This window comes from Octopus bimaculoides, chromosome 6, assembly GCF_046866305.1.
Source record: "Octopus bimaculoides isolate indiv1 chromosome 6, ASM4686630v1, whole genome shotgun sequence".
In the NCBI taxonomy this organism is placed as follows: Eukaryota; Metazoa; Mollusca; class Cephalopoda; order Octopoda; family Octopodidae; genus Octopus; species Octopus bimaculoides.
In genome coordinates, this window is record NC_142933.1 from 37,383,898 (window position 1) to 37,410,709 (window position 26,812).

Genomic DNA, 26,812 nt, shown 5'->3' on the forward strand with positions numbered 1-26,812 from the left:
TTCTGACTTCAAAATCCGTCGGGATTGACTTTTGCCTTTCTTTCGGGGGTCGATAAAGTATCAGTTAAGCACTGGGATTGAAATAATCGACTTACCTCAGCCCCGAACTTGGTGGTCTTGTGCTAAAATTTGAAACCAATATTGATAATAATAATAATAATAATAATAATAATAATAATAATAATAATAATAATAATAATCCTTTCTACTATAGACACAAGGACTGGGATTTAAGGGGAGGGTGATGGTCGATCACATCGACCCCAGTACGCAACTGGTACTTAATTTATCGACCTCGAAAGGATGAAAGGCAAAGTCGACCTCGGCGGAATTTGAACTCAGAACGTAACAACAGGTGAAAAACCATTAAGCATTTCATCCAGCGTGCTAACGATTCTGTCAGCTCATCCTGTTCCTTTGATAATGATAATAATAATAATAATAATAATAATAATAATAATAATAATAATAATAATAATAATAATAATAATAATATGATAGGAATTGTTTCTAAAAACAGAAACAATTCCTATCATAGTTGGCGCATTAGATATGATAAAAAAATATTCAGACAAATACATAACAAAAACACCAGGACTTACAAGTATATATAACATACAGAAAATTACACTACTGGGCACTGCACACATCCTACGCAAAACACTTTCAATACAGTAACCATAAGAGCACCACAGCAAACCACAGCACATACCCAAGGCACACAGAGCAGCGCTCGGTAGTGAAGTGAAAGCACGTTATAATAATAATAATGATAATAATAATAATAATAATAATAATAATAATAATAATAATAATAATATGTTTTCCTTTTTTTCTCTGTCTACCCCTTTTTCTCTATCACATGACTCTGTAAATAAGCAATCTGGTGTGCTTGTTTTAATGATCTACCAATATATACAGTACGTTTCTCTGCGCTAGGTGTCAGAAAGACAGTCGGCAAGAAATGGAAACGGAATTGAAAGCAGATTCTAATGAAAATGACAATAATAATAATAATGACTAGCTGGACCCATGAAATATTAACGGAAAACATAAAAAATGTAAGCATCTATATTGTGTACTGGTGCCATGAGAAATGTTTGCATTTCGACTAGATAAAGGTCGACTTTATCTTTCGTCATTTCGGGGTCGATAAATTAAGTACCAGTTGTGTACTGGGGTCGATCTAATCAACTGGCCCCTCCCCACAAAAAAATCAGGCCTAGAAAAGTATATTGTGACAGTTACAGAATATAGAAACAAGTGTAAAACCAATAACTATATAATCCAACCAAAATATCTGTTACACAAATGTAAACAGAATTACTATTTAACCTTAAAATACATCGTACATATTCAAAGAACCTTCTTGGTTTAGTGGTACGGAACATTTTTCTGGTATTCTTTTATTCTTTTACTTCTTTAAGTAAGTTGACGGTGGCCATGTTGGAGCACCACCCTTTAGTCGAAGAAATTGACCCTTGGACTTATTTCCTGTAAGCCTTGTGCTTATTCTATCATTCTCTTCTGCTGAACAGCTACATTACAGGGACGCAAACGCGAACTTTCTGGAAAAGTCCAAAGAGGGAGAAAGAAGGAGAGGAAGGACTTCCAAGAAAGTCCGAGGAAAGGTGAGTGAGACTTCCCGGAAAGTTCCAAAGAGGGGAGCAAGAACTTCCTGGAAAAGTCCGAGAAGAGGAAGTTGAGGAAGGGGAAGAGGAAGGTCTCCGTGGAAAAGTCCGAGAAGGGGATGTGAGATTTCCTGGAAAATTCCAAGGGGGCAGGAAGAAAATCCTGGAAAAGTCCAAGGAGGTGGAGGAATGGGAGGAATGACTTCCTGGAAAAGTCCGAGGAGGGGTGAGAAGGACTTTCTGGAAAATTCCACGGGGATGAGGAAGGGAATGAAGAGGAGGGAGGACTTCCTGGAAAGTCCGATGGAGTGAGTGGGACTTCCTGGAAAATTCCAAGGAGGGGAGGAATGACTTTCTGGAAAAGTCCGAGGATTAGGAGGAAGGGGAGGAAGGGGAGGAAGTACCACGTGGAAAAGTCCGAGGAGGCGGGATTTCCTGGAAAAGTCCGTGGTTGGGGAGAAAAGACTTTCTGGTAAAGTCCTCGGAGCGGAGAAAGAGGAGGAATGAGTTCCTGGAAAATTCCGAGGAGGAGTGGGTACTTTCTCGAAATTTTCAAGGAGGGGAGGAAGGGGAGGAAGCATTTTTCTGGTATTCTTTTACTTCTTTCAGTAAGTTGACGGTAGCCATGTTGGAACACCACCCTTTAGTCGAAGTAATTGACCCCTGGACTTATTCCATGTAAGCCTGGTGCTTATTCTATCAGTCTCTTCTGCTGAACAGCTAAATTACAGGGACGCAAACGCACCAACATCGGTTGTCAAGCAACGCTGGTGGTGGGACAAGCGCACACAAACACACACATAATACATACATACATACATACATAAATACATACATAAATACATACATACATACATATGACGGGCTTATAGGTAGTGTTGATGCTGGCTTGTGCGATTTTGTAGTTTGCTGGTATGCCGAGAGAGATCCAGCAGGTCCCTAAGTGGTTCCCCGATCTTAAAGATGTAATGTGGATGTGTAATGATGGAGCAGCTAGTATGCTGGTGATGCTAGGTGGTGCGGCGGTCTCACAGTACTTAATGGTAGACAATATTTTGTGTGCATGTCACACCACGTTTTTGGCCTTGTCTGTTATCCCAATTGAGTGCCATAACTCTTACTTTGATATTGTTCATAACTCGTGCTCTTGAAAATGCAAGATATAATTGGCCTTGAGGAAATACAGGTTGAGGCAAATGTATTCCAACTTTTTCAAATGTTTGCCCTTGAGCCTTATTAATTGTCATTGAATATGCAAGTCGAAGTGGAAACTGAAGTCTGTTTAGTGTGAATGGAATATTTGCATCACTTGGGCTAAGTTTAATCCTGGGAAATTTTTTTTCCCCATTTCTTCTGGCACGCTGTTGTTGAAAATTTCTGGGTACAAATGTACAAACTGAAATGCAAAAGAACAAAATAATGGATTTATGAATGAAAGTTTGCGTTTATTTCCACCACGTGACACTTATTATTGAAAACATGTTTTAACTAACCTATACTATACACACGCAAATACATTCACACACACACACACACACACACACACACACACACACACACACACACACACACACACACACATATATATATATATATATATATACATATGTCTCGAGTTGTAGCTGTGGAGCACTCAGCCATTTGTGAGTTAATTTTATTCTCGTGTGATAATGAAAAATGAAATTGACAATCAATATTTGCTGTGTCTATATATCTATGTATGAATTGTCTCTCTCACTTTCTCTCTTTCTCTTTCACTTCCTTTGTGTCCCTTTTCTCTCCCGCTTTTGATTAAACAATGTGTATATGTATCTATCTATCTATCTATCTATCTATCTATCTATCTATCTATCTATCGATCTATCTATCTATCTATCTATCTATCTATCTATCTATCTATCTATCTATCTATCTATCTATCTATCTATTTCCCTTGCGATGTGATAAACATTTAAAAACAGAAAGCGAACGCCGTCACCACCCACTGTTTCTTTCACTCTCTCTTTTTCTCTTTCCCTTTTTCTCACTATTTCTTTCTCTCTTACGCCGTCACCACTCACTGTCACTTTCATTCCCTCTCTCATTCTCCCTCTCATTCGCTCTCACTCTCTCACTTTCTCTCCTACTCTCTTTCTTTCTCTTTTACTTCCTCTCTAAAACATTTAAAAGCACAAAACGAACACCGTCACCACTGATGTCTCTTTCGCTCTCTCTCTCTTTCTCTCTCACACTCTCTCACTCCCTCTCTCTTTCTCTCTTACTTCCTCCTCTCTCCTCCTCTCTCTCGCTTTACCACTCCAAAGAGGTAAGTGTGATGCACACAACAGGTGCGTACAAAAACAAAAAGCTTGCGTATTATTATTATTATTATTAATAATAATAATAATAATAATAATAATAATAATAATAATAATAATAATAATAATAAGAAGAAGAAGAAGAAGAAGAAGAAGAAGAAGAATGATGGTGATGATGAGGATGATGGAAACTGTGCCAAAAATGGGGATTTGAAGCTGGAAATACATGACACAATCATTAAGTCGAAAGAGTACTGGAGTTGGAGAAATGTAAGATTTTGTGGGATTTTTCTATTCAAACAGACAAAAAGTGAGAAAATATCGACTATAGATAAGGAAAAGCGAAGTTACTTACTTATCGACACATCATGCCCGTTTGATTCCAGGATCGTAAAGAAAGAGGAGGAAAAAAAATAAATATCATCTCTTAAAATTTGAAATAGGAAGAATTTGGAGCATGAAAACAGTAAAAGCTGTGTCTATAATAAGATATAGACAAATAGCTGAAGGAGATTGAAATAGAATGTCCGGTGGAGCTTCTACAAAATGTTTGTCTCTTAGGAGCAGCAAGGATTATCAGAAGGGTTCTAAACACTTGAAAAACTGCTGAAAACTTGTGGATACCTAAGGTTAGAGGTAGTAACCCGCTACCCACATAATTTCTACCAGGAATAAGACCGAAACTGAGCCAAAACATAATAATAATAATAATAATAATAATTATTATTATTATTATTATTATTATTATTATTATTATTATTATTATTATTATTATTATTATTTGATTTAAGACTTGCAGATAGAAATAGGTACCATAGTGAAGTAGATGCAATCAATGTGAGCTGTTAGTAGGCTATACAACAAGCGCCATATTGTAAAAGAGGTGTATAACTGGTGCTCTGTTGTGAGAGGAATGTACAAGTGCTATATTATTGCCTCGCATAACTGAATTCAAACTATTAGTGGATCAATATTTTGAACATTTGCTACCTCATCAGCACTATAAACATTCCTCATCCTCATCAGCAGGCAAAACATGCTTCAACCCACCAACAGCCAAACATACCCTAGCCATACCAATAGCTAAAATATATTCCCAATCCGCTAATAACCAAAACATACTCCTAACCCACCAATGGTCAAAGCATAACCCTATCTCCCCCAATAGCCAAAATATATTCCTACCTCACCAATAGCCAAAGCATAGCCCTACTCTACCAATAATCAATACATACCCTCGCCTATCAACGCTCTAAACAATTCTCATATCCTAGCTATGAACCTTTAGCAACGAGTTAATGAATTTTCCCCAAATTCATAAAATACACTCTACAACAATCACCAAATATATTTCCTGTTTATTTAGAAACAATACCAACATATAATAATGGTCCATTTTTACTTTTCAGGGTTTCGATGAAAACCTGATCTTCTTATCGGGTTGTGATGCCTGGCTATTGATGTTCACACAGGATTCCATGGATGATTGACTTTCAGATTTGCATCCTTCCTCACGAGGCTTGCATTTTTGTTCATCGCAAGTCGTCACCGACCGAATATTTGACATACTAGCTTTCAAAGTGTCATTAATTAATAGTTCTTTGATTCTCCAGTCATCCTCTGTAATTAAAAAAAAAGTTAAGTCGTACTATTAACTGTATTGTAGTATCCTATAGCTTACCAGTGTCTAAATCGAATTATTTCGGTTATCATTCTGTTTTATGCAGGGTCTCTATATATCTCTTGGGACTAAGGTTCAATACATGGAAACTTCTCCACAGCATCAATTTTTTAAAGAGAAAATTAACAGTTGCCATGTAGGTTTGGCTTCTCAACCCGTTGATATTGCCCATGAGAAAAACACATGTTGGCCAGTGTCGATAGGGTTGTTGTCACTAGAAGGCAAAAACCAGATCAAATAAAATTAGTATCGATATATTGTTGGTGTGAATTCAGTGGAATATCTCCTTTTTTTTTCTTAGTGCAGAATAAATAGTACTTAATTTTTAAAGAATGTAATCTAGGGACTAAATTTCCTTTAATTTTTATCAATTAATCTATGTTTACTATTAAGCAATGTTTATTATTTACAATGCCAATAAGCTTTCCACTGGGGTTCACTTTATCATTCATCCTTACATGGACAGTAAAATACATCTACGTAATGGGTTGTTGTCATAAACAATACACTTAAATAAATTTCTAGTCTTGTGTCTGACTAAAAATAATTTTTTCTATAAAATTAAGAAGTAGCGCCGCAAATGGATGATTTTGCATATTTAGACTGCATCGTGTCGGTGGCATATAATCTATAAAATCAGATGTTTAGTACAAGGTTGCAAATTTGTTAGCTGGTCATATATGTGATGCAATGTCACGCATTATGCACATGGTGCTAACTTGGACACAAAGCGACAAATATAACACACGTTCGATGACGTATAAAATGCATTGATCCTAATATATTGATGATGTGATGTATTCTTAAAGCACTATTTTTGGTAAACTTTGCTTTTCTTAATACAAAATTCTTTAACGGAAAATAATTATCTAAATTCACGACTTCTGAATTACCGAGTCTTTGTTGTATTGGTTCGCACCATTCCCTCTTTTCTTTTTTTCTGCTGCAAAAAGAAGAAACAGAACAAGATTAATAACAATATTGGGAATTTTGAATAATTTCATTAGTTAGAAATATCAACTTTCCTAATCTCTCTAAATATATTTTCTTGTATTGGCACACAGAAAGCTGACTTCGGAGGATTTTCTCTATTCCTCGCCATTTTCTTTTCACATATGATATGCACTGAAAACGTATATCCTTAAATTTCAAGATCTCAGTTCTATAACATTTCAGTAAACCCCAATATATTACTGCTTCAACGTAATAGCCAATGCAGGAATGAAGTTGCATGGAGTTTAAATTGCCTAAAACGAAAGTTTAGAGCAGAAAATTGGGACGAATAGAAAACAAAAAAAACTCAAGTATATTTGGAAAAAATTAATTTGTCTTGATCTACAGCTATTTCTATGGTTTACGTGAAAACATCATCAACTGTATTATTAGTTATATTAATCTTGTTGTGATGAGCGAGTTATTTCATCAGAAACATGTTTTGAAATATGAAAATCAAATCGTCGTTGCTGTTATAAATGTAACACAAATTCAGATGACAAATACGCGCGCGCGCACGCACACACACATGCACATACACATCACATGCTCTTTTACTTGTTTCAGTCATTTGATTGCAGCCATGCTAGAAGCACCACCTTGAACTAGTAACTCACTAGCCCTGCTCATTGATCGGTTGTTATTTGTTTCGAGTTCAAATTCTGATTACTTCGTGTTTTTCTAGATTTTGAAAAACTACTGGAACTCCGTTGTACCAGGTCCTAAACCTAGTTGCGGAGAAGGGTTGGGCATCAAGAGAGTCAACCCTCTTACTTTAAAAGACAGTCCGGGAAGGAGAAAAATTAAGTGTAAGGCAATGCAAAGATGAAAGTTTACCGCAAGTCGTGATGGATTTGAACGAAAGCCGAGAGCATGTCTCGCTAGCTCAGATAGTTTGATCCAGAGTGTTGCAACACTGGAGCTGAGCTGCCGCCTAAGGTGCAGGGTGAACTAAGGAATGAGCAGTGCAGACATGCGTGCGAGCGCGCGCGTGTTGCGAGGCTCAGGCTGACTTATTTGACGAAACAACTACACTCGTGGAAACTCCCGAGTAAACACGTCGCTGAATCGGCTTAAATAAACAACCAAATTCTTAGTATTGAGTACATCCTCGGATCGTTACCTAACAACCAGTATATGTATGTATGTATGTATGTATGTATGTATGTATGTATGTGTGTGCATGTGTATGTAAGTATGTATGCATGTACGTGTGTGTGCATGTATGAGTGTGTATGTGTGTATGTATGTATGTATATATATATGTATATATTTGTGTGTGTTTATGTGTGTGTAAAGTTTCTTGCCACAGAGTTAACGAATAGGCCTCTATGCACTCGTTCGTCAGAAATAGATGTTAGAAATAACGGCCAAATCTTCCTCAAATCAAAACATTACCGCTCTTAATAATATAGATAATATATTTGAAAACGCCAGTTCTGTCATGTATGCGTCTGAGCAGCTAGAAACAATGGGCTTTCTGTATATCCAAAACAATGTACAATTAGATAATACGAGGAAAATATGGAGGGTTTCAGCTGGGATACATTACTCGTATATCTACCCGATCAACCGTGACTCGGAACTTAACAGTAGCAGCAACAACAACAAACTTCCAAATATACTGTTACCCCAGACAGCAATTCAAGCTCCAGCTTTATTTGTGGCAATTTTAGCATCGTTTGTCCTATTCAGAGTCCTATAAAATGATGAACATTGCATAATCATAGTTAAACTAACTTCATCATTTACAGATTTTGTATAAATAATACCGAGAAAAGTATTAGTGTCCCTATTTCTAATTTTTCTCGCTGTTGTATGAAGTCTCTGCACACAAACTATATACTCCCAAACATATTCAAACAGAAATACAGGCACTGTATTGTGTGTAAGCCTATTTTTATGGATGTATACATGCGTACACAAATACATGCATACATAAACAAGCACACGCACACACGCATATTGTGTGTGTATGTGTGTGTGTGTGTGTGTGTGTGTGTGTGTGTGTGAGAGAGAGAGAGAGAGAGAGAGAGTGTGTGTGTGTGTGTGTGTGTGTGTATGTAGACTACTGTACTTGAGGTGGTGAACCGAAAATGTAATAACTGTAATTATAATTACAAACCTGCGTCTAAACTAATTAATATTAACGAGCTAGCAGAATTGCTGGCACGCCAAACAAAATGCTTGACGGCATTTCGTTCGTCATTACATTCTGAGTTCAAATTCCACTGAGGTTGACTTTACCTTTCATCCTTTCAGGGTGGATAAAATAAGTACCACTTGAACAGTGGAGCCGATGTAATCAACTTACCCCTCCACCAAGAAGCTGGCCTTGTGCCAAAATTTGAAACCACCATTAACGAAAATTCGTTGTCAGATATAACAAGAGAGAAAACTCGAAATTTTTGTCAATCAAAATTAAATAATAAAATGTAGTTTTGGAGATTGAGTCTCGAAGTTTTAATATTACTGGAGTCCGTTTACTGAATAGATTTACATTATCACCTATGATCGTGTGATCGATGTAGCTGATGGTCAATCAGCTTCGTCAATATCTATTGTATACATACATGATGTTTGTGTGAGCTTATCAACATCTCTAACCCAGATATATGAATATGAATTTGATGAGGATCTATAAATAACTTGGGCTGCAAATTTTCTGGCGCTAAAGAAGAAAACTAGTATTTGATAATGTAATTTTGGAATTTGAAGTGACTTCGAAGGTTTTCATTTTGTCATATTTCATGAAAAAAGTGAGTGTGGAACAAAGATGATAACAGCAATAACATGTATAAAGGCGACAGACACTGCGATAGCAACAACAATAACAACCACAATAACAACAGTAATAGTTTCAACGATAAAAACGTGAACAGAATTGTTGTTGTTGGCACTCCGTCGCTTACGACGTCGAAGGTTCCAGTTGATCCGATCAACGGAACAGCCTGCTCGTGAAATTAACGTGCAAGTGGCTGAGCACTCCACAGACACGTGTACCCTTAACGTAGTTCCCGGGGATATTCAGCGTGACACAGTGTGACAAGGCTGACCCTTTGAATTACAGGCACAACAGAAACAGGAAGTAAGAGTGAGAGAAAGTTGTGGTGAAAGAGTACCATCCCCTGCCGGAGCCTCGTGGAGCTTTAGGTGTTTTCGCTCAATAAACACTCACAACGCCCGGTCTGGAAATCGAAACCACGATCCTATGACCGCGAATCCGCTGCCCTAACCACTGGGCCATTGCACCTCCACTTGAACAGAATTAACAGCAACAAAATGTCAACAACTCTAACAACAACCACTTAAACAATAACATCGACAGCAATAACAACAAAAGCAGTAACAATAAAACAGTAACAATAGCAATGACTAGAACAAAGACATGTTCAGCAATAAGAATAAGAATAAGGAAAACACAAAGGAAAGCTACAAGAAAAAAAAAAGCTGTAAAAACAACCGCAAAAAATAATGGTTTAACATTTTGTCAAAAGGCCAGCAATTTCAGGGGAGGGGCTAAGTCGAATACATTGGGATCCAGCGGCCAATTGATACTTATTTTATCGACTACGAAAGGATGAAAAGCAAAGTTGACTTCGGCGGAATTTGAACTCAGAAAAGACGGACGAAATACTAATAAGCATTTTGCCCGCCTTCAAAAATAATAACAAAACCACACACATACACACACACACACACACAAAGCAAGACAGGAAACATCCTAATTGAAGAGTGTTTTCGAGATTTTCCTTCATCGAAGCGATGTTAGTTTGGTATGGAGTGTCTACTTAATATGTGTGATACTCGCAAGCAGAAGTCTAACAAGCAGTCTACAAAGGAGTATACGTTGTTAGAAGTTGACAGCAAACTTCAATCTGATAAAGTCTAAATTAAAAATATTCTGTCTTCTGTTTAAATTAAACATGTTTATGTTTAATCTCCCCGGAAGACCACAGCTGTATTGTGTGTAGAATTGCAACGATGCTAGTTGCTTGATCCATATACCCTTATCTGTGTATCTAGTCCCTTATCGCCGCTATTGTCAAGATTAAAACTGGTTGCAGAATAATAGAGCAGAAGACAGTCTTACTTACCAACAAGGCAGTTTTCTTCTGTACAAATATGCTGCAAATATTAAGAACAACACGAACAACACAAAGAGGACAACGAAAGCAATTGCAAGTTTACGTATGGTACCGTCATCACATGAGCATGAAGCTTCGTGACCAGCTGTAATAGAACAACAACAATAATAATAATAATAATAATAATAATAATAATAATAATAATAATAATGATGATGATGATGATGATGATGATGATTTCATTTATTTGCTATCAGGGTCAAGGATGAGGGGTACAATACAAAACAGACATAAAGTGTTGGAGTTTACATATAATGAAATGATAAAAATAAATAAATAAACCAGAAAAAAAAAAGAGTAAGTATATACGGTATACAATGAAAAGAAAGGGAAATATACATAGTATACAAAGGTTTTAAAATGGAGGATGATAGAGATGTAGTCCTCCCGATATAGGATGACCTCTAGGGATAATCGAGGAACTGAACTGTCCAAGCTCTCCCTGAACACCAAGGGGAAGTGCCCTCTCCAATTCCCTTTCTCCCACTCACAGGTCTACACTTAGAAAGGTACCATCCATTCTTGCCATTTTCGCAACTTTCACCCACCTTTCAATAAATTCACTCGAGGACAGCACTTCCCTCTTCACTCCCAATTTCTTTTTCAAGTGAAACTTGAAGTCAATGAGAGCTCTACCAAAGAGGAATGTATCTCTCCTCATGCCTTTCAGCCTCGTCCACCAGACAACCTCTTTCGCCACAGCCACCAGGCAATGGAAAACTGCCTTGCCTGCCCGATTAAAGGAGGGCGGCGGGACAGTCATCTCTACAGACTCGGCTGATAGATAAATACGTCCCACACGTGACATCAGCTGTTCGACATAACTCCACAAGTCCGCAATGCCCGGACAGTAAACGAGTGCGTGCAAAACGGTTTCGTCACTCTGCTCGTACCTCGGACAAGTCCGTCGATCAGCACATCCGTGCCTGTAGAGTTTATCTTGAACCGGTAGCACCCCCTGGTAGCACTGCCAGGCCAAGGACATCTGGAAATTATCCATGATAATTTCCGACCGGGAAGTCCTCCGGAACAGACTGGCCACTTCGTTTTCGTCGACGCCTAGAGTCTCCCCGACCATGTTGTCTCACGTCCCTGCCACCAATGCTGCATACATTGCTAAAGCGGAACATCCACCGATTCCATTACTCAATTGGTAGAGGGCTGTGAACACCTGACGGCATTTTAGGTGCCAAATAATATTAATGACGATGATGATGATGGGCTACAGTAAATATATTCTACTCAATACCACAGATTTGCTTGTCAGTTGCTTGACCTCAACCAGTTGCGTATGTCCCTTTGTGGCTGATGATATGTGCATCTCTGATCACGAGCAGGAGCAGTGGCTGGCGGGGGGCATCATAGCTATGTATTGAGAGGAATTCTTTGGGGTTTGAATATTTCACTCCTAGAAACATGGGTGTTTTGTTCATCATCATAAAATAACCCTTATTCGAGGACTTATTAAGACGGATGGGCTACTCAGCATGAAGAAAATTCTAATAGAGCCGCACCTGCAAGGTCATGCAGTTTGCTTTCATATAAGGTCACCATATCGCGCATTTATGGTTGTGATGCATGTGCCTGCTGTACCCTTATCAGGTGGATAGTCATGATGGGTATATTGGGCTTCGTATATTTGTACCCCAGTGTCACTTTGATGGCATGTGCTGCTCTTTCACTCAATAATAATAATAATAATAATAATAATAATAATAATAATAATAATAATATTGATTTCTAATATAGGACTGATTAAATCGATCCCAATACTTGGCTGAATCTTCCTTTATCGACTGGAAGTTTGAAAAACAATATCCATCTCTGCTAATTTGAAACCCACATGTAGAAGCTTGTAACTTTTTATAGCTTAATCAGGAGGAAAAAAACAATATCCATGCCTCTTTAAAACTTGCGTTAAAGGCGTTAAAGGCGCCTTTAACTATACTGTGTTAAAGGCGCTTAAACCAGGTAATGATGTCAAACCGAGTGAAGGATTCAATGCGTTACCTACGTATGTTACGGGGGCTTTAAAATTCTGAATGCTAAAGGCCGGAACAAATACCGCTAGACATTCCTTCCGACGGCTCTAATAATTCTACTGATATACCACTCTAAACTGTTATTTAATGTCACTGGACGGATTAAAAGCTAAGTTGACCTCGGTGGGATTTGAACTTCAAATGCAAGAAACCGGAATAAATACTGCAAGGCATTTGCCCTGATGCTCTAGCGTCTCTACCAGTTCGATAGAGCATAATCTTTTTTTTTTGTTTTTTTATACGTTAAAGCATTTCCGACGCTCTAACAATTCTACTTACCGCTTTTATCTATATATTCGTATAATATTACGTTTCTACCTACATACCATTTGCGTCACACTAAGAGAAGTAACTCAAATCGTATAAGAAATGAGTTGGTAGTTATGGGACAAAAAATACCATGCAAAGATTGAAGAGAGGAAGATACATTAAAAATACGTACTTTATATATTTTGTCAGATAAAGGAACAAAGATTAGAAAATTAGACCAAAGACAAACCGAGAAATATATAGAATTAAGGAACCAGAAACTGTACAGCATACATAAATGGAAGAAAAGGTTGGAAGGAAAAAGCTGATAAGCATAAGCTCTCTTGCTATATAAGTAACATGTTATAATGCTTGCACCATGAAACCTAGAAAGGTAATGATTACATTTAGAATGCACTTCTCAATAAAAATGGTACACAGAGAGACACACATTTAGCACGAATACAGAGAGATATGGGTCTTCTTTGACTGAAAAATCATGAATTATCTATTGTACGACGATAGAAGAACCTCTGCAAACAGTTGCATAACATGAACGAAATAATAAAAAAAAAGTTTTCTTTCTTTTGCAGGAAGCCAAGAAATATGAACAGAAGCTAACGCAGAAAAGAATCTGCGAAGCAGCCTGAGGAATAACAAAAGAAAAATTACTGAAAAGGCTCCAGCATGGTTAATGCCTTACCAGTTTGAGAAAAATGTCAGTGGAGGGAGAAAAACAACTCACCAGTTGTTCACCATCACCACCACCGCCGCCGCCACCACCACCACCACCACCACCACGCCCACCACCAAATAACAGTAGCAATACCAATATCATCATTGTCCCCAACAGCACCAACCATCATCAACATTATCAGCAACAAAACTAACAGGTATGACTGTGTGGTAACCACATGGTTTTGGGTTCGGTCCCACTGCGTGGCACCTTGGACTAGTGTCTTCTATTATAGCCCCAAGCTAACCAAAACCTTGTGATTGGATTTGGCTGACGGAAACTGAGAGGAGCCCGTCGAGTATATATGTATGTGTGTGTGTGTGAGAGAGAGTCTTTTTGTCTGTTGTATCCCTCCACCACCACCACCACCACCACCACCACCACCACCACTATTTAACAACCGCTGTTGATGTGTTTACGTCCCCGTAACTTAGCCGTTCGGCAAAAGAGACAAGTATAAGTACCAGGTTTAAAAACAAATAACTACTGGGCTGACTCATTCGAGTAAACCTTTCAAGGCGATGCTCTAGTATGGCCACATTCTAATGTCTGAAACAAGTAAAAAGATGAAAAATCGCAAGCAACTGATGAGACTGCCTCTCCGCTGCTGCGAACCTATTAGAAATAGCAACCAAATCTCCTACAAATCAAATCAAGTTATATTTAATAATGTGGAGGCTAGTTATTCTGTGTGGATATAAGGTACGTGGCTTAGTGGTTAGGGTATTTGGCGTTGTGTCCTTGAGCCAGACACTTTATTCCACATTGCTACAGTTCACTCAGCTGGCAAAAAATAAGTAGTACTTGTATTTCAAAGGGCTAGCTTTGTTACATTCTGTGTCACGCTGAATCTCCCCGAAAACTACGTTAAGAGTGCGCGTGTCTGTGGAGTTCTCAGCCACTTGCGCGATAATTTCACGAGCAGGCTGTTCCGGTGATCGGATCAACTGGAACTCTCGTCGTCGCAACCGACGGAGTGCCATGTAGGACTAAAAGTCAAAATGTTCACGGCTGGAACATATTTGTCAGTCTACCACTATTAGCGTAGTTATTAATACTAGCACTGTTTTTGTTGTAATGGCCTCATTAACCCATCCTGTGACCTCAAACATCCCTGGTACTCTTGTTAGATGAAGAATTCTGCACCTAATTTTCCTCAGTTGCATTAATCATAGTTTTGCCTTAAATGAAAAGCAAAATATGAACTTGAAGTCACTTATCTGAATGTTGCATTCGTATTATCTTCCTACTGAAGCAAGTATTGAACTGTAGCGATGACAGACATATATGATGTATTATTTAGAGTTTGTTATTAAATGCATCTCTTTCTCACTGTCATTTGGTGAGTGATAGTTTATCAGCAAGTTGGAAATATCTTTAGTTGTATTATAAAATGCATATGTATGTTGCAGCGGCAGCGGCAGTAACAGCAGTAATAACCATGACGTAGTTTATTTAAGCTTTTTAGGATCCTGTGTCTTGGATACCAAACTGAACATGCTGCTTTAAGATGCATAGAGATAGAAAATGGAGTGATCTCTGTCTCTTTCTAGAGGCCATTAAGAATATTGATAAAACGTTTCTGACATTTAACTAAAATCGGATTGCTAGTTTCGTACTCAATGAAATTTACATCGCTTCAAATCGCTCGTTATTATAGGATGGAATAACGCGTTTGTAGATACAAAATGTCACATTTATACATACAAGTAACATAGGAACGAAAGAGATTTATGTCTTTATCAGCAGTATTATCTATGTAAGAGAAGTAAGCGTATTACAACCAGAAATCAGAAGTGCGCTGTGAACTACACTAGTTGAAAGATAAATACTAAGGCAATGATATCTGCTACAATAGAGTTGCTTGATCTGCTCATAGTTCAGAATTGAACTCAGGAATCGAATTATAAATAGTTTTACCTCGTTTTATCTCACACCACGTTCCTGTGTATTTTTTCGGACATCGACACCACAATTCTGGCCCTCTTTCAAAGCATTTGGCCCCATTTTTACATAAGTTGCTGCTACACTTCCAATATATCTCTGAAAGACACAGGACGAGGTATGTTTTATTGTAATCTACTGGTATCAATCGTGACTATAATGTTACTAATAAATTGTCTTTAGTTTCCTTGATCGGAAGTATTGCAAGAAGATGTTTTAAAATTGCCATAAATGGATGCTATGAAAGCTATCTTGAATTCTTGATTCATAATCTATATCTGTTATTATTTATTTTTAATCTACTTGTTTCAATGCGGCCATACTGGGGGCACCGCCTTGAAAGGTTTTAGTCGAACAAATCGTCCGCCGTACTTACGATGCTTATTTTCTAAAAACCTGATACTTATCCATCGGTTACTTTTGTTGAACTGCTAACTAACACCGGCTCTTAAACCATGTGGGGGCACACACAGTCAAACAGTCACGCATACAGACAAATATAAATGTTTCCGAGTGTCAACATAATACACCTCGTTTATTTGTCTTTTTACTTCGTCTTCGTTTTTTTTTTTCCGTTTTCATTTGTACCATATATATATATATACATATTCTTTTACTTGTTTCAGTCATTTGACTGCGGCCATGCTGGAGCACCGCCTTTATATATATAATCAGAAAGTGGAGGAAACTTTAGATCAACAAACAAATCAATTGGACCACATCAGTAGATTATTTTTTAATACAAAATTTGACATAACATTTATGTGACATAACAATTCTTTTTCGTAGGCACTGACTGACATTGGAAGCGGAGACGGCCGTAAGAATTGTTATGTCACATAAATGTTATGTCATATTTTGTATTAGAAATAATCTATTGATGTGGTCCAAGTGATTCATTTGTTGATCTAAAGTTTTCTCCATTTTCTGATTATTTAAACTTGATTCCTGATAAACTTTTGTTTATTCTGTTGTTACCTGTACCGTACGAGCAGGGTGTGCTTATTTACCCATGCCCAAAGTTAACTGATACCGATAGTACATACGGATATTTTATCCCTTAGTCGGTTACTATAACCACTAACTGCTTACCTTATATATATATATATATATATATATATATATATATATATATATATATATATATATATATATGTGTGTGTGTGTGTGTGTGTGTGTGTGTGTGTGTGTGTATACATATACATATATATAATATAAACATGCATAGACATACATACATACATACGTACCTGCTACACGTTGATGTGCCGCTATTTTTTATGAATCATATATAACCAATATCTGTACAAATATATAAATATACATACACACATACACACATACATACATGCATACATACATACATACATACATACATACTATATATATATATATATATATATATATATATATATATATATATATATACACACACATAGATACGCACACACACACACACACACACACACACACACACACGCACACGCACACACACAAGCTTTCACGCGGTTGCTGTCAACAAATTTACTCACAAGACATTGGTTGGCCCGGGGATTGTTGTAGAAGACACTGGCCTAAGCTACCGCGCAGTGGGACTGAACCTGAAGGCAAGTGGTTGCAAAGCAAACTTCTTAACCACACATTCATGCCTGCTCCTGATATGAGCATAGCCACATTGATGTATTTCTGAAGTGTACCAGTATACGTAGATCCATTAAATAACATACAGAACTAAACACTTTGTGTCTTTCTTAGCACGATTAGCATTAATCTTTCTTTAAAAGCCATTTGCTTCATACCTCTCCAAATTTTATCATTAACTACCGAATGATGAAGCAGTGTTAATGAGGCATTGTGATGCTTCTTAGTATCCAGGGAGGATATAAAAGGCGCTGACGATATTAACTACCTTCAGTTCCTAGTTATCGTTTTGTATTTCTATGCCTCAGAAAGATATCAATCAACCTTTATTCTCGCCGTGTCCATCGCGTCTTCCTTTCTGTTAGATTCTATTCAGTATCAAAGCGGCGAGCTGCAGAGTGTTTAGCACGCGGGGCAGAATGCTTAGCAGCTTTTCATCCATCTGCACGATCTGAGTTAAAATTCCATCGAGGTTGACTGTGCTTTTTATCCTTTCGGGATCGATATATTAAGTACCAGCGAAACACTGGGGTCAATGTAATCGACTAGTCTCCTCCCACCAAATTTCAGGCCTTGTGCCTTTCGTAGAGAAGATATTCTATTCAATATAGGCTTGTCGTAAGACGGCGAGCTGGCAGAATCGTTAGCACGCTGAGCCAAATACACAAGGCCTGAAATTTGGTGGTAGGAGACTAGTCAATTACATCGACCCCAGTTTCTCGCTGGTACTTAATATATCGATCCCGAAAGGATGAAAGGCAGAGTCGACCTCGGGGAATTTGAACTTAGATCGTGCAGACAGACGTCTTTATGTTCTGAGTTCAATTCCGCCGAGTTTTATGCTTTTGAGGTCGTTAAAATAAGTACCAGTTGAGCACTGGGGGCCGATGTAATTGTCAAGCCGCTTCCCCCGAAATTACTGGCCTTGTACCAAAATTTGAAACCAATATTGACTTTATCTGAATATTTAACTATTTTATAGACTGATGTTGCATGTGAGGGAGGTTTTGCAGCGATTTTTTCTAGGTCTACCGACAGCGTTGCAACTTCCTCCTTGGTTCGATTAATACCTGGTGAAGTCATTACTTTCTTGATAATAGGAACTATGTCCCTCAGGGAGTCTCACACAGGTGGGACACTTTTTAAACGCAAGTAACTCGGACTGGAACAAGTACATATATTACAAATATTGGTTTTAAATTCTGGCACAAGGCCAGCAATTTCGGGGGACAGTGTAAACCTATCACTTCTACCCCTGTGATCAGCTGGTACTCATTTTATCAAAAGGATGAAAGGGTGAAAGGGTGAAAGGCAAAGTCGACTGAGGCAGAATTTGAGCTCAGAACGTGAAGGCGGACGAAATGTTGCTAAGTATTTTGCCTGGCGTGCTAACGATTCTTATTTCTTTATTGCCCACAAGGGGCTAAACATAGAGGGGACAAACAAGGACAGACAAAGGTATTAAGTCGATTACATCGACCCCAGTGCGTAACTGGTACTTAATTTATCGACCCCGAAATGATGAAAGGCAAAGTCGACCTCGGCGGAATTTGAACTCAGAACATAACGGCAGACGAAATACCTATTTCTTTACTGCCCACAAGGGGCTACACACAGAGGGGACAAACAAGGACAGACAAACGGATTAAGTCGATTTTATCGACTCCAGTGCGTAACTGGTACTTAATTTATCGACCGCGAAAGGATGAAAGGCAAAGTCGACCTCGGCGGAATTTGAACTCAGAGCGCAGTGGCAGACGAAATACCGCAAAGCATTTCGCCCGGCGTGCTAACGTTTCTGCCAGCTCGCTGCCCTACAAATATTGGTTTCAAATTTTGGCACAAGGCCAGCGATTTTGGGGGAGAGAGTAAGTCAATTACACTGACCCCAGTGCTCGACTGGTACTTATTTTATCGACCCCGAAAAGATGAACGGCAAAGACACCCTCGACAGAATTTGAACTCAGAACGTGAAGGCGGACGAAATACTGCTAAGCATTTTGCCTGGCGTGCTAACGATTCAGCCAGCTCGCTGCCCTACAAATTTTCTTTTCTATTCTAGGCACAAGGTCCGAAATTTTGGGGGAGTGGGGGGGGGCAATCGATTAGATTGACCCCAGTACGCAACGCAACTGGTACTTAATTTATCGACCCGAAAGGAGGAAAGGCAAAGTCGACATCGGCGGAATTTGAACTCAGAACATAAAGGCAGACGAAATACCGCTAAGCATTTCGCCCGGCGTGCTAACGATTCAGCCAGCTCGCTGCCCTCCAAATATTACAAATAAAATGCACCCGTCATTATGAGACAGCCTTTATATTTGTATCCTTCAAAATTTATCAAAACGGACCTCAGCGATGCTGGTAGCATGTAATTCATTCATAATTTATCTTGGGTTTAAACACGTGAAATGCCCTGGCGGCAGTTATTGAAATGGGAGATAAGCACTTCTCTTAATGACAGCATTGTTACAAGTTTGATTTTTAAATCGAGGTGTAACGAAGATGATGCACAGAATATATATATATTTAAATATTTCCTTTTTTTTTGGCAGTTTAAGGGAAGTGAAATTGTACTTTCGGTGTACGACCTGCTGTTACTTAATGTCTACGAACCGAAGAAATACAATATAAATGCAATGTATGAATAAGTGCCTACCTATTTCGTCGTCATCAGCTGCGATCTCGTCCAAATTGTAAATATGATTTGTCTCTATAGACCGCCTTCTCCTCAATAAAGCTGTCAAAGGAACAAATATTTCACTGTATTAAATTACAACTGATTCACTTGTTGGTACATAGAACACGTTCTGTGCTATTTTACGAATTATATCCACAGGGTTATTTTCATTTGATGAGAGACTAAATCCACTATTCTGAAGTGGAGAAAGGAAAACCTATAAGCTTAGTCTGTATTCTGACTCTACCCATTCTCTTCATAGATACGCATGTAAAGAATACTATTAATTCCATAAAACACTTGACGACTGCTCATTGGTGTTACATAGTATATTCATTGTTTTTTAATTCTTTCCTTGGTTTAGCCATTAGGTTACGGCCAGGCTGGAGCACCACTTTTAAGGATGTATGTAGTCCTTCATATCGACGACCCCAGTACTTTGTTCATGTTCTAGTCAGATACTTAATGTTATCGATGTCTATTGATGGGAAAGTAATGTTACCTTTTTTGTTTTAAGCGATTTTGTTGAATTAAACACATAAATACCAACACGTGTGTGTGTGTTTATGTGAGTGTGTCTATGTGTACGTGTGTGTGTGTGTGTGTGTGTGTGTCTGTGTGTGTGTGTGTGTGTGTGTGTGTGTGTGTGTGTGCACGCGCGCGCGTGTATAACACAATACTTTACTTATAGTGAACAACGGGCAAAATATTAAGGCCATGATCACCCAGTACCAGTTTCAGTGGCTCGGGAACGTGATAAAGATGATTCCACGTACCAGCTACCCAACAAAGTAATATACGACCATTTGTGTAGTGTTCGCCGCTCTGTTCCAGGACCAAAGAAGTGTTGTAATGTTCTAGTGAAGAATGCTTTGAGGAAATGCAAGTACGTTTGGGAGGAAATGTACAATGCTATTGTTGACTATTTAGCGGTATCTATTGAAGCCGGGATCATGAGTTGGAAATGGAGGATCATATGTTGGAAAACTGCAGAAGAATGCCAGGAGATATGGAACCATGTAACCATGGTTTGCACTACTATCACATACCATACCAGCAATAAAATCTTGAATGGGGATAGGATAGAAGTGTGGAGGTGCGTGGCTCAGTGGTTAGGGTGTTGGACTCATAATCGTAAGATTGTGATTTCGATTCCTGGACCGAGCGACGCCTTGTGTTCTTGAGCAAAACACTTCATTTCACATTGCTCCAGTTCGCTCAGCTGCCAAAATTGAGTAATCCTGCGACAGACCGGTGTCCCGTCCAGGTGGGGAATATATATGTGCCATGAAACTGGGAAACCAGCCCTTATAAGTTGGCATGACTCGAAAAAGTAACTAAAGAAAAATAAAAGGATAGGACTGTTCAGCGATCAAAGATCTCACCAATTAAGAGAGTGGACAGCATCGTGGTCGTATTTTGATGGACAATCAGTATGGATATATGGGTTTATTCTTGAGATTCTGTCTAAGCTTTATTATGTAAATATAGATACATGTGTGTATCCGCCTGTTTGCATAGATATATAGGGCTATACTTATGTATGCATGTGTAAATTTGTATATCTGTATGTGAGTATAGATACTCTTATGTGTGTAAGTTGTAAATATGTATATGCAAGTGCATATATATATATGGGTAAGTGCATTTCTTAATATAGTTAGTTTGTAACACTGTGTTCTATTACCAGCTCTGAGACAATGATGTGAAAACAAAAGTGATAATCTTACCGTATTCACTCCTAAGAATCATGAGCTGGTTGGTCTTTTCGTTACTTTCTATAAAATTTCAAAATCTTGATTAAATCTAAAAACGAGGGTTAGGGTTGAAATTGAATTACTAGATATCCTAATGAAAGCTTATCACTTGTTTCGTATGAACCAACACAAAAACTGGAACTTAAAATCGAATTCCGTATTCGAAAGATTCAACGTTAAGAAACTGAACAAAAACAAATACCAAGGAAAAAAAATAAAAATGACAGAATTTCTAAATGTAGGCCTACTGAGAAAAGGCTCTCTCTGTGTTAACAATTCCACAGTATGAAATTTCTAACAACTGTCGGTTGTTCAAAGGGAAAACGGAAGCTTCACTTCAGCAATTTAAAATGTTCGATGATCACGTGTACCTCGCGTCTTGCTTCGCTGTTGCCTGACGTCATTGTGACCAGCGAGATCTGTTTTCTTTACTTTGGCTCCAAATATTGTCGGTGAACAATAATGATTTCTTTTAGTTTTCAAATAATAATTTCTTTTCTTGTCGGCAAACAATGATAAAAGCAACGTTAAGAACTGCGATTTATTAAACTATAGCAGTCATTAGGGATCTTTGTGGTTTTTGTCACTGTATGTCGAAATCTTTAAAAAAAAAATTTTTTTAATGTATCATATAAATAAAATTTTTGATGCTGAATCCGAATTTGTTATTCATTTATTCCAGAAAATTTTTTCAAAACTCACAAATGTTCAAAGTTTAATAATTTTCAGCCAGTCAGAAAACAGCGCGTTCGCTGCCTCTTCCATCGGCTATCACAGTAGCGAGAAAGGGTGGGGACAACGGCATGTCAAAACATTAAACTAGCTACAATAAACAACAAAAAACGTTCTAGAATCGAATTCCTACTGTTATGAAAACAAACAATTATAGAACAAGTGGTGGCTACACTCCTTATGCGCATGCGCAGCATCTTTGGTTACTATGGAAACAGAGTTCTTCGCAATCAGCTATGGAACTTGTGGTGCTTCTTTGCTTACTATGCTAACAGAACTTCACGGTGATGTGCAAAATACTCGCTTCTGCTTGGCTAAAATACCCAAATTTTACAAACTTTAGTATACAAAACTTAATCCATATACCAAATTTGAAAACCATTGGAACAAAATTGTAGGCAGTGACGATAACCACAAAGATCCATCATTAGATTCTGAAGTATGTAAGAGAAGACACTATTATATCGGTTTCAAATTTTGGCACAAGATCAGCAGTTTCGGGGTGGAAGTACGTCGATTATATCGACCCAGTGATCGATTGGTACTTATTCATCCCGAAAGATTCACCGGAATTTGAACTCAGAACGTAAAGACGGACGAAATGCCGCAAAGAATTTTATCCGGCCGCCTTCGAAGACACTTTAATATACAGATTGCTAAGGGAGCGAGCTGCTAGAATCGTAAAATACTTAGCGGCATTTTGTCCGACTTTACGTTCTGAGTTTAAATTCCGCTGAGACTAACTTTGCCTTTCATCCGTTTGGAGTGTATAAAATAAGTACTAGTTGACTGCTGGGGTCGATGTAATCGACGTGTCCCCTTCATCAAAATTGCTGGCATTGTGCCAAAGTTTGAAACCTATATTTTACAAGTTGTTTATTGACGACTGTTATATACGTACGTACAAGGTATATACACACCTAAAGAAAATGGGCTAAAGGAACTAACTCAAGTGGGCCAATGCTATGAATTTAGTTTATTCAAATAAATGCTGATGTCCTGAATAATGTAGGTAAAAGAATCATAAAAAATTGAAATTTTAATTTTAGTTGGAGAAGGAAAACTAAAACCTTGTGACAATTATTAGTGACCCTCAGAGGAAAACGGGGAGATAGTTTCTGGAAATTAGGAATAATTTCACAAAATTTGCATTTTCATGTTTAGTGAATGGGTGAGTAGGGGACAGGTGATAGTTTTTAGAAGACAAGGTGACAACTCTGAGTATGATTCGTTTTAATTAGATCTCCAGCGTCATTAACCATAACCCGTGTCGGATTTCCATTGTTTCAGTCAACAATTCTCTTGTCTCTGGGAATAGGTTTCCTTTCAATTAACAAAAACTAATAACTTTGTTAAGGTCTGCAAGCATTTTCTTTGAACTGCAAATTTGATTTTTTTATACTTACACCGATATGTATTTTCGAATTGCGAACTAGAAGGTGAGTACATACATTTTCACCTCAAAATTTTGTAATTTTATATTTTTTCCCTTTAACCACTCCTAGATGAAAGAAACCATAAAAATAAAATGTTTTTCGTTAATTTGATATATATATACATGTATATGGAAGTGTATATATATATCAATAGATAGATAGATAGATAGATAGATAGATAAATGCATGAGCGTGTAAATCCGGTATCAAGGTATATACATACGCATGACAGATTACATAATTCAACCTTGCCCAGGTATTATTCACCAGAACTGCTGAACAAATGTTCATAGCAATTGCAAATTATTTTGAGTTACGACATTTGAAAAATATATAAATAACTGGAACCATTTTTTTTTTGCACGATATAAAGGAAATGTGTGTGATCTTATTTTGTAGTGAGTTATCAAAGACAGAATCTGAATAGTTTCTGTAAAATAAAAAAAAAATTATACTTCACAGATTCCAAGCCCGTCACTAATAAGGCTCTCCTATTTAAGCTAAGACACCTTTTGCGGTTTATGGTTGTCCAAGTTAGTCGGTGTATGCATGTGTGTGTGTGTGTGTGTGTGTGTGTGTGTGTGTGTGTGTGTGTGTGTGTGTGCATGTGGATAAACTTGTATTCATGTAGTGAGTATATATGTCGCTTTAGTATTCAAGTTTGTTGTTTCATTACTGTTTATGTGTATGTTTAACATATGTATATATTATCAACTGCATATTTTCAGTGCAAGAACTTCAAACGGAGAATCCTTTGGAATGTTTTGCAAATATTTTTTTAATTATATTTAGAGAATCTGAATCAGTTTGCTGTTTTCTGTTTAGGAAAATCCCAGAATTTCTGGGATTTTTATGCCAGTTCTTACTGGTTACTGCATCAGCAGAACTTGTACAGTTTTCAGTCCAATCTGGCTGCCATTACTGGTTGATTAAACTTAAATATCTTTATAACACACTATTAATTGTCAGTAAGCCGGCGTTTCATTGTATTAATATTTATAAAAGGAAAAGTCAAGATCAAATACATCTTGAAATAATGTAAATAATATTTATATCATATTCAGGAATATGACATGTAAATAAAAGTAATAAAGACGAGGCAAATAGTCCGGAAAACTTTAATTATCGTCATAACTGACGGTTTTATACAGAATAGTTTGAAATATTAATAGCTTTCAATCTAAGTGAAGACCAAACAACTGCTCCTCACCCACGGTGTCCTAATTCATACTTCAACAAACACGTTATTTATGAATGATAAAGCTAGTTAATTAGCTACGACAATTTCGCATACATGAATATAAACGTATTAGATTTAGTGTGAAAAACTAACCATAATCTGCATGCCGGGACTGAACAAATATCATTCACTTGGCTCTTTTCGGTTTGTTATAGCTGGTCGTTTATGTGTGTTCGTACGCGCGCGCGCGCGACAGACAAAAGGAGAGAGACAGACAGGGAAAGAAAAAGGGAGAAGTAGGGAGAAAGAGAGGAGAGAGAAGGATGGAAAGAGAGAAGGATGGAAAGAGAGAAGGGAGTATGGTATAACTTGGGCAAGCCATTATCAAATAAATCATAACTCGCGAAGCTGATTAATTATTATGATTACGTAATCAGAGACTAATCAGTCGTGTGAATAGAGCCACTTGCACATTGTATTAAATGGGACCTACTGTGCCAGCAATAATACTAGCATGGTTCTACTATAGACATTTCAGAATAGGCTTTGTACACTAGTATATACAAAACGTTTAGTGTGTATATATATATATATATATATATATATATATATATATATATGGGGACTAGCCTGTGGGTGTGTGCATATTTACACACACACACACACATATATACATATATGTATGTGTGTATATATATATATATATATATATATATATATATATATATAAAGTAGTTGTATGGTGTCAACTTAACGTGACAGTCCCATGAAGGGAATCATACTACTGCTATTTAGCCCTAGGAAGCTGCACCGCTTCCTGTCGGCCTTGTCACATTTCCTGTGTCCTTATGTTTACGAGAGGGAGACAAGCGCCTCCACCCAGCCAAGCCTGCATCCAGGGACATATTTCTGAGTTTTTGCTCGTCATCAGCCTGGAGTAGCGTGACTTGCTGGCTGAGGATGCCTGTCAAGCACTCGTAAACATATAATAATTCTAGCGAAACACATTCACTGATTTCAAAATTTCAAAACATGTCCCTGGATGCAGGCTTGGCTAGGTGGAGGTGCTTGTCTCCCTCTCGTAAACATAAGGACACAGGAAATGTGTCAAGCCGAAGGAAGCGGTGCAGCTTCCTAGGGTTAAATAGCAGTAGTATGATTCCCTTCATGGGACTGTCACATTAAGTTGACAGTATACAACTACTTTAACGTATCACTACTGCTTAAATCTCTCTGAGAGATTTAGAAATGTATTATTTCTAATATATATAAGTTTTGGTATGCAGAAGACCTAAGATGGTAGGTTAGGTTATGTAAGTGATACGGAAGGGCTGTAGTTTGACTCTCGGTTCGATAAAAGTATGAGTAGGGAGTCTAATGCGGGTCGTGTGTGAGTATGTATATATTGAATAAAATGGGACAACGAAACCGGGGCATTTATAAAGAGAAAGGTAGTCTTACAGCTGTTTTAAGGATACGAGGGATATCCCTTCATCAGAGACAATATGAGAGAGTTAAGTAGAGGGAAATAGTAGGGTTCAGTATAAGAAGTTATTTTGGAAAGGGAGAGATATAACAAATATAAAGGGAAATAAGAGAATAAAAATAGAAATAAAAATATGTTGGATGTTACAAACATCCAGCATATTTTTATTTCTGTTTATA

General features: G+C 37.7%; 1 protein-coding gene and 1 long non-coding RNA gene across 3 annotated transcripts in view; one reads left to right on the plus strand and one right to left on the minus strand.

The window, feature by feature from the left end:
* Positions 1–5,268: 5,268 nt before the first annotated feature.
* LOC106878620 (uncharacterized) lies at positions 5,269–22,201 on the minus strand. 2 transcript variants are annotated; one of them, XM_014927896.3, is made up of 6 exons: positions 21,773–22,199; positions 20,022–20,102; positions 15,698–15,820; positions 10,700–10,835; positions 6,503–6,552; positions 5,269–5,548 (listed from the first exon to the last, which is right to left on the minus strand). In XM_014927896.3, the coding sequence occupies exons 1-6, from the start codon at positions 21,792–21,794 to the stop codon at positions 5,334–5,336; spliced, it is 627 nt and encodes a 208-aa protein (XP_014783382.1). In that variant the 5' UTR covers positions 21,795–22,199; the 3' UTR covers positions 5,269–5,333. The 2 variants fall into 2 exon arrangements, with proteins under 2 accessions (XP_014783382.1, XP_014783383.1); XM_014927897.3 differs by lacking the exon at positions 15,698–15,820 and having other exon boundaries at positions 21,773–22,201.
* Positions 22,202–22,776: 575 nt separating this feature from the next.
* Positions 22,777–26,812, plus strand: part of LOC106878621 (uncharacterized) — a 53,571-nt gene continuing 49,535 nt past the window's right edge. The window contains exon 1 of the long non-coding RNA XR_001410522.3: positions 22,777–22,970. This is a non-coding gene — a long non-coding RNA (uncharacterized LOC106878621). The remainder of the gene's footprint in view (positions 22,971–26,812) is intronic.

Bases quoted from the DNA above. Each gene is read 5' to 3' on its own strand.
- LOC106878620 (XM_014927896.3), bottom strand. From the start codon at position 21,794: ATGATTCTTAGGAGTGAATACG. The intron at 20,103-21,772 runs GTAAGATTATCA...TTCCTTTGACAG, and splicing joins GATTCTTAGGAGTGAATACG to CTTTATTGAGGAGAAGGCGG. The intron at 5,549-6,502 runs GTAATTCAGAAG...TTTTAATTACAG, and splicing joins ACCAATACAACAAAGACTCG to AGGATGACTGGAGAATCAAA.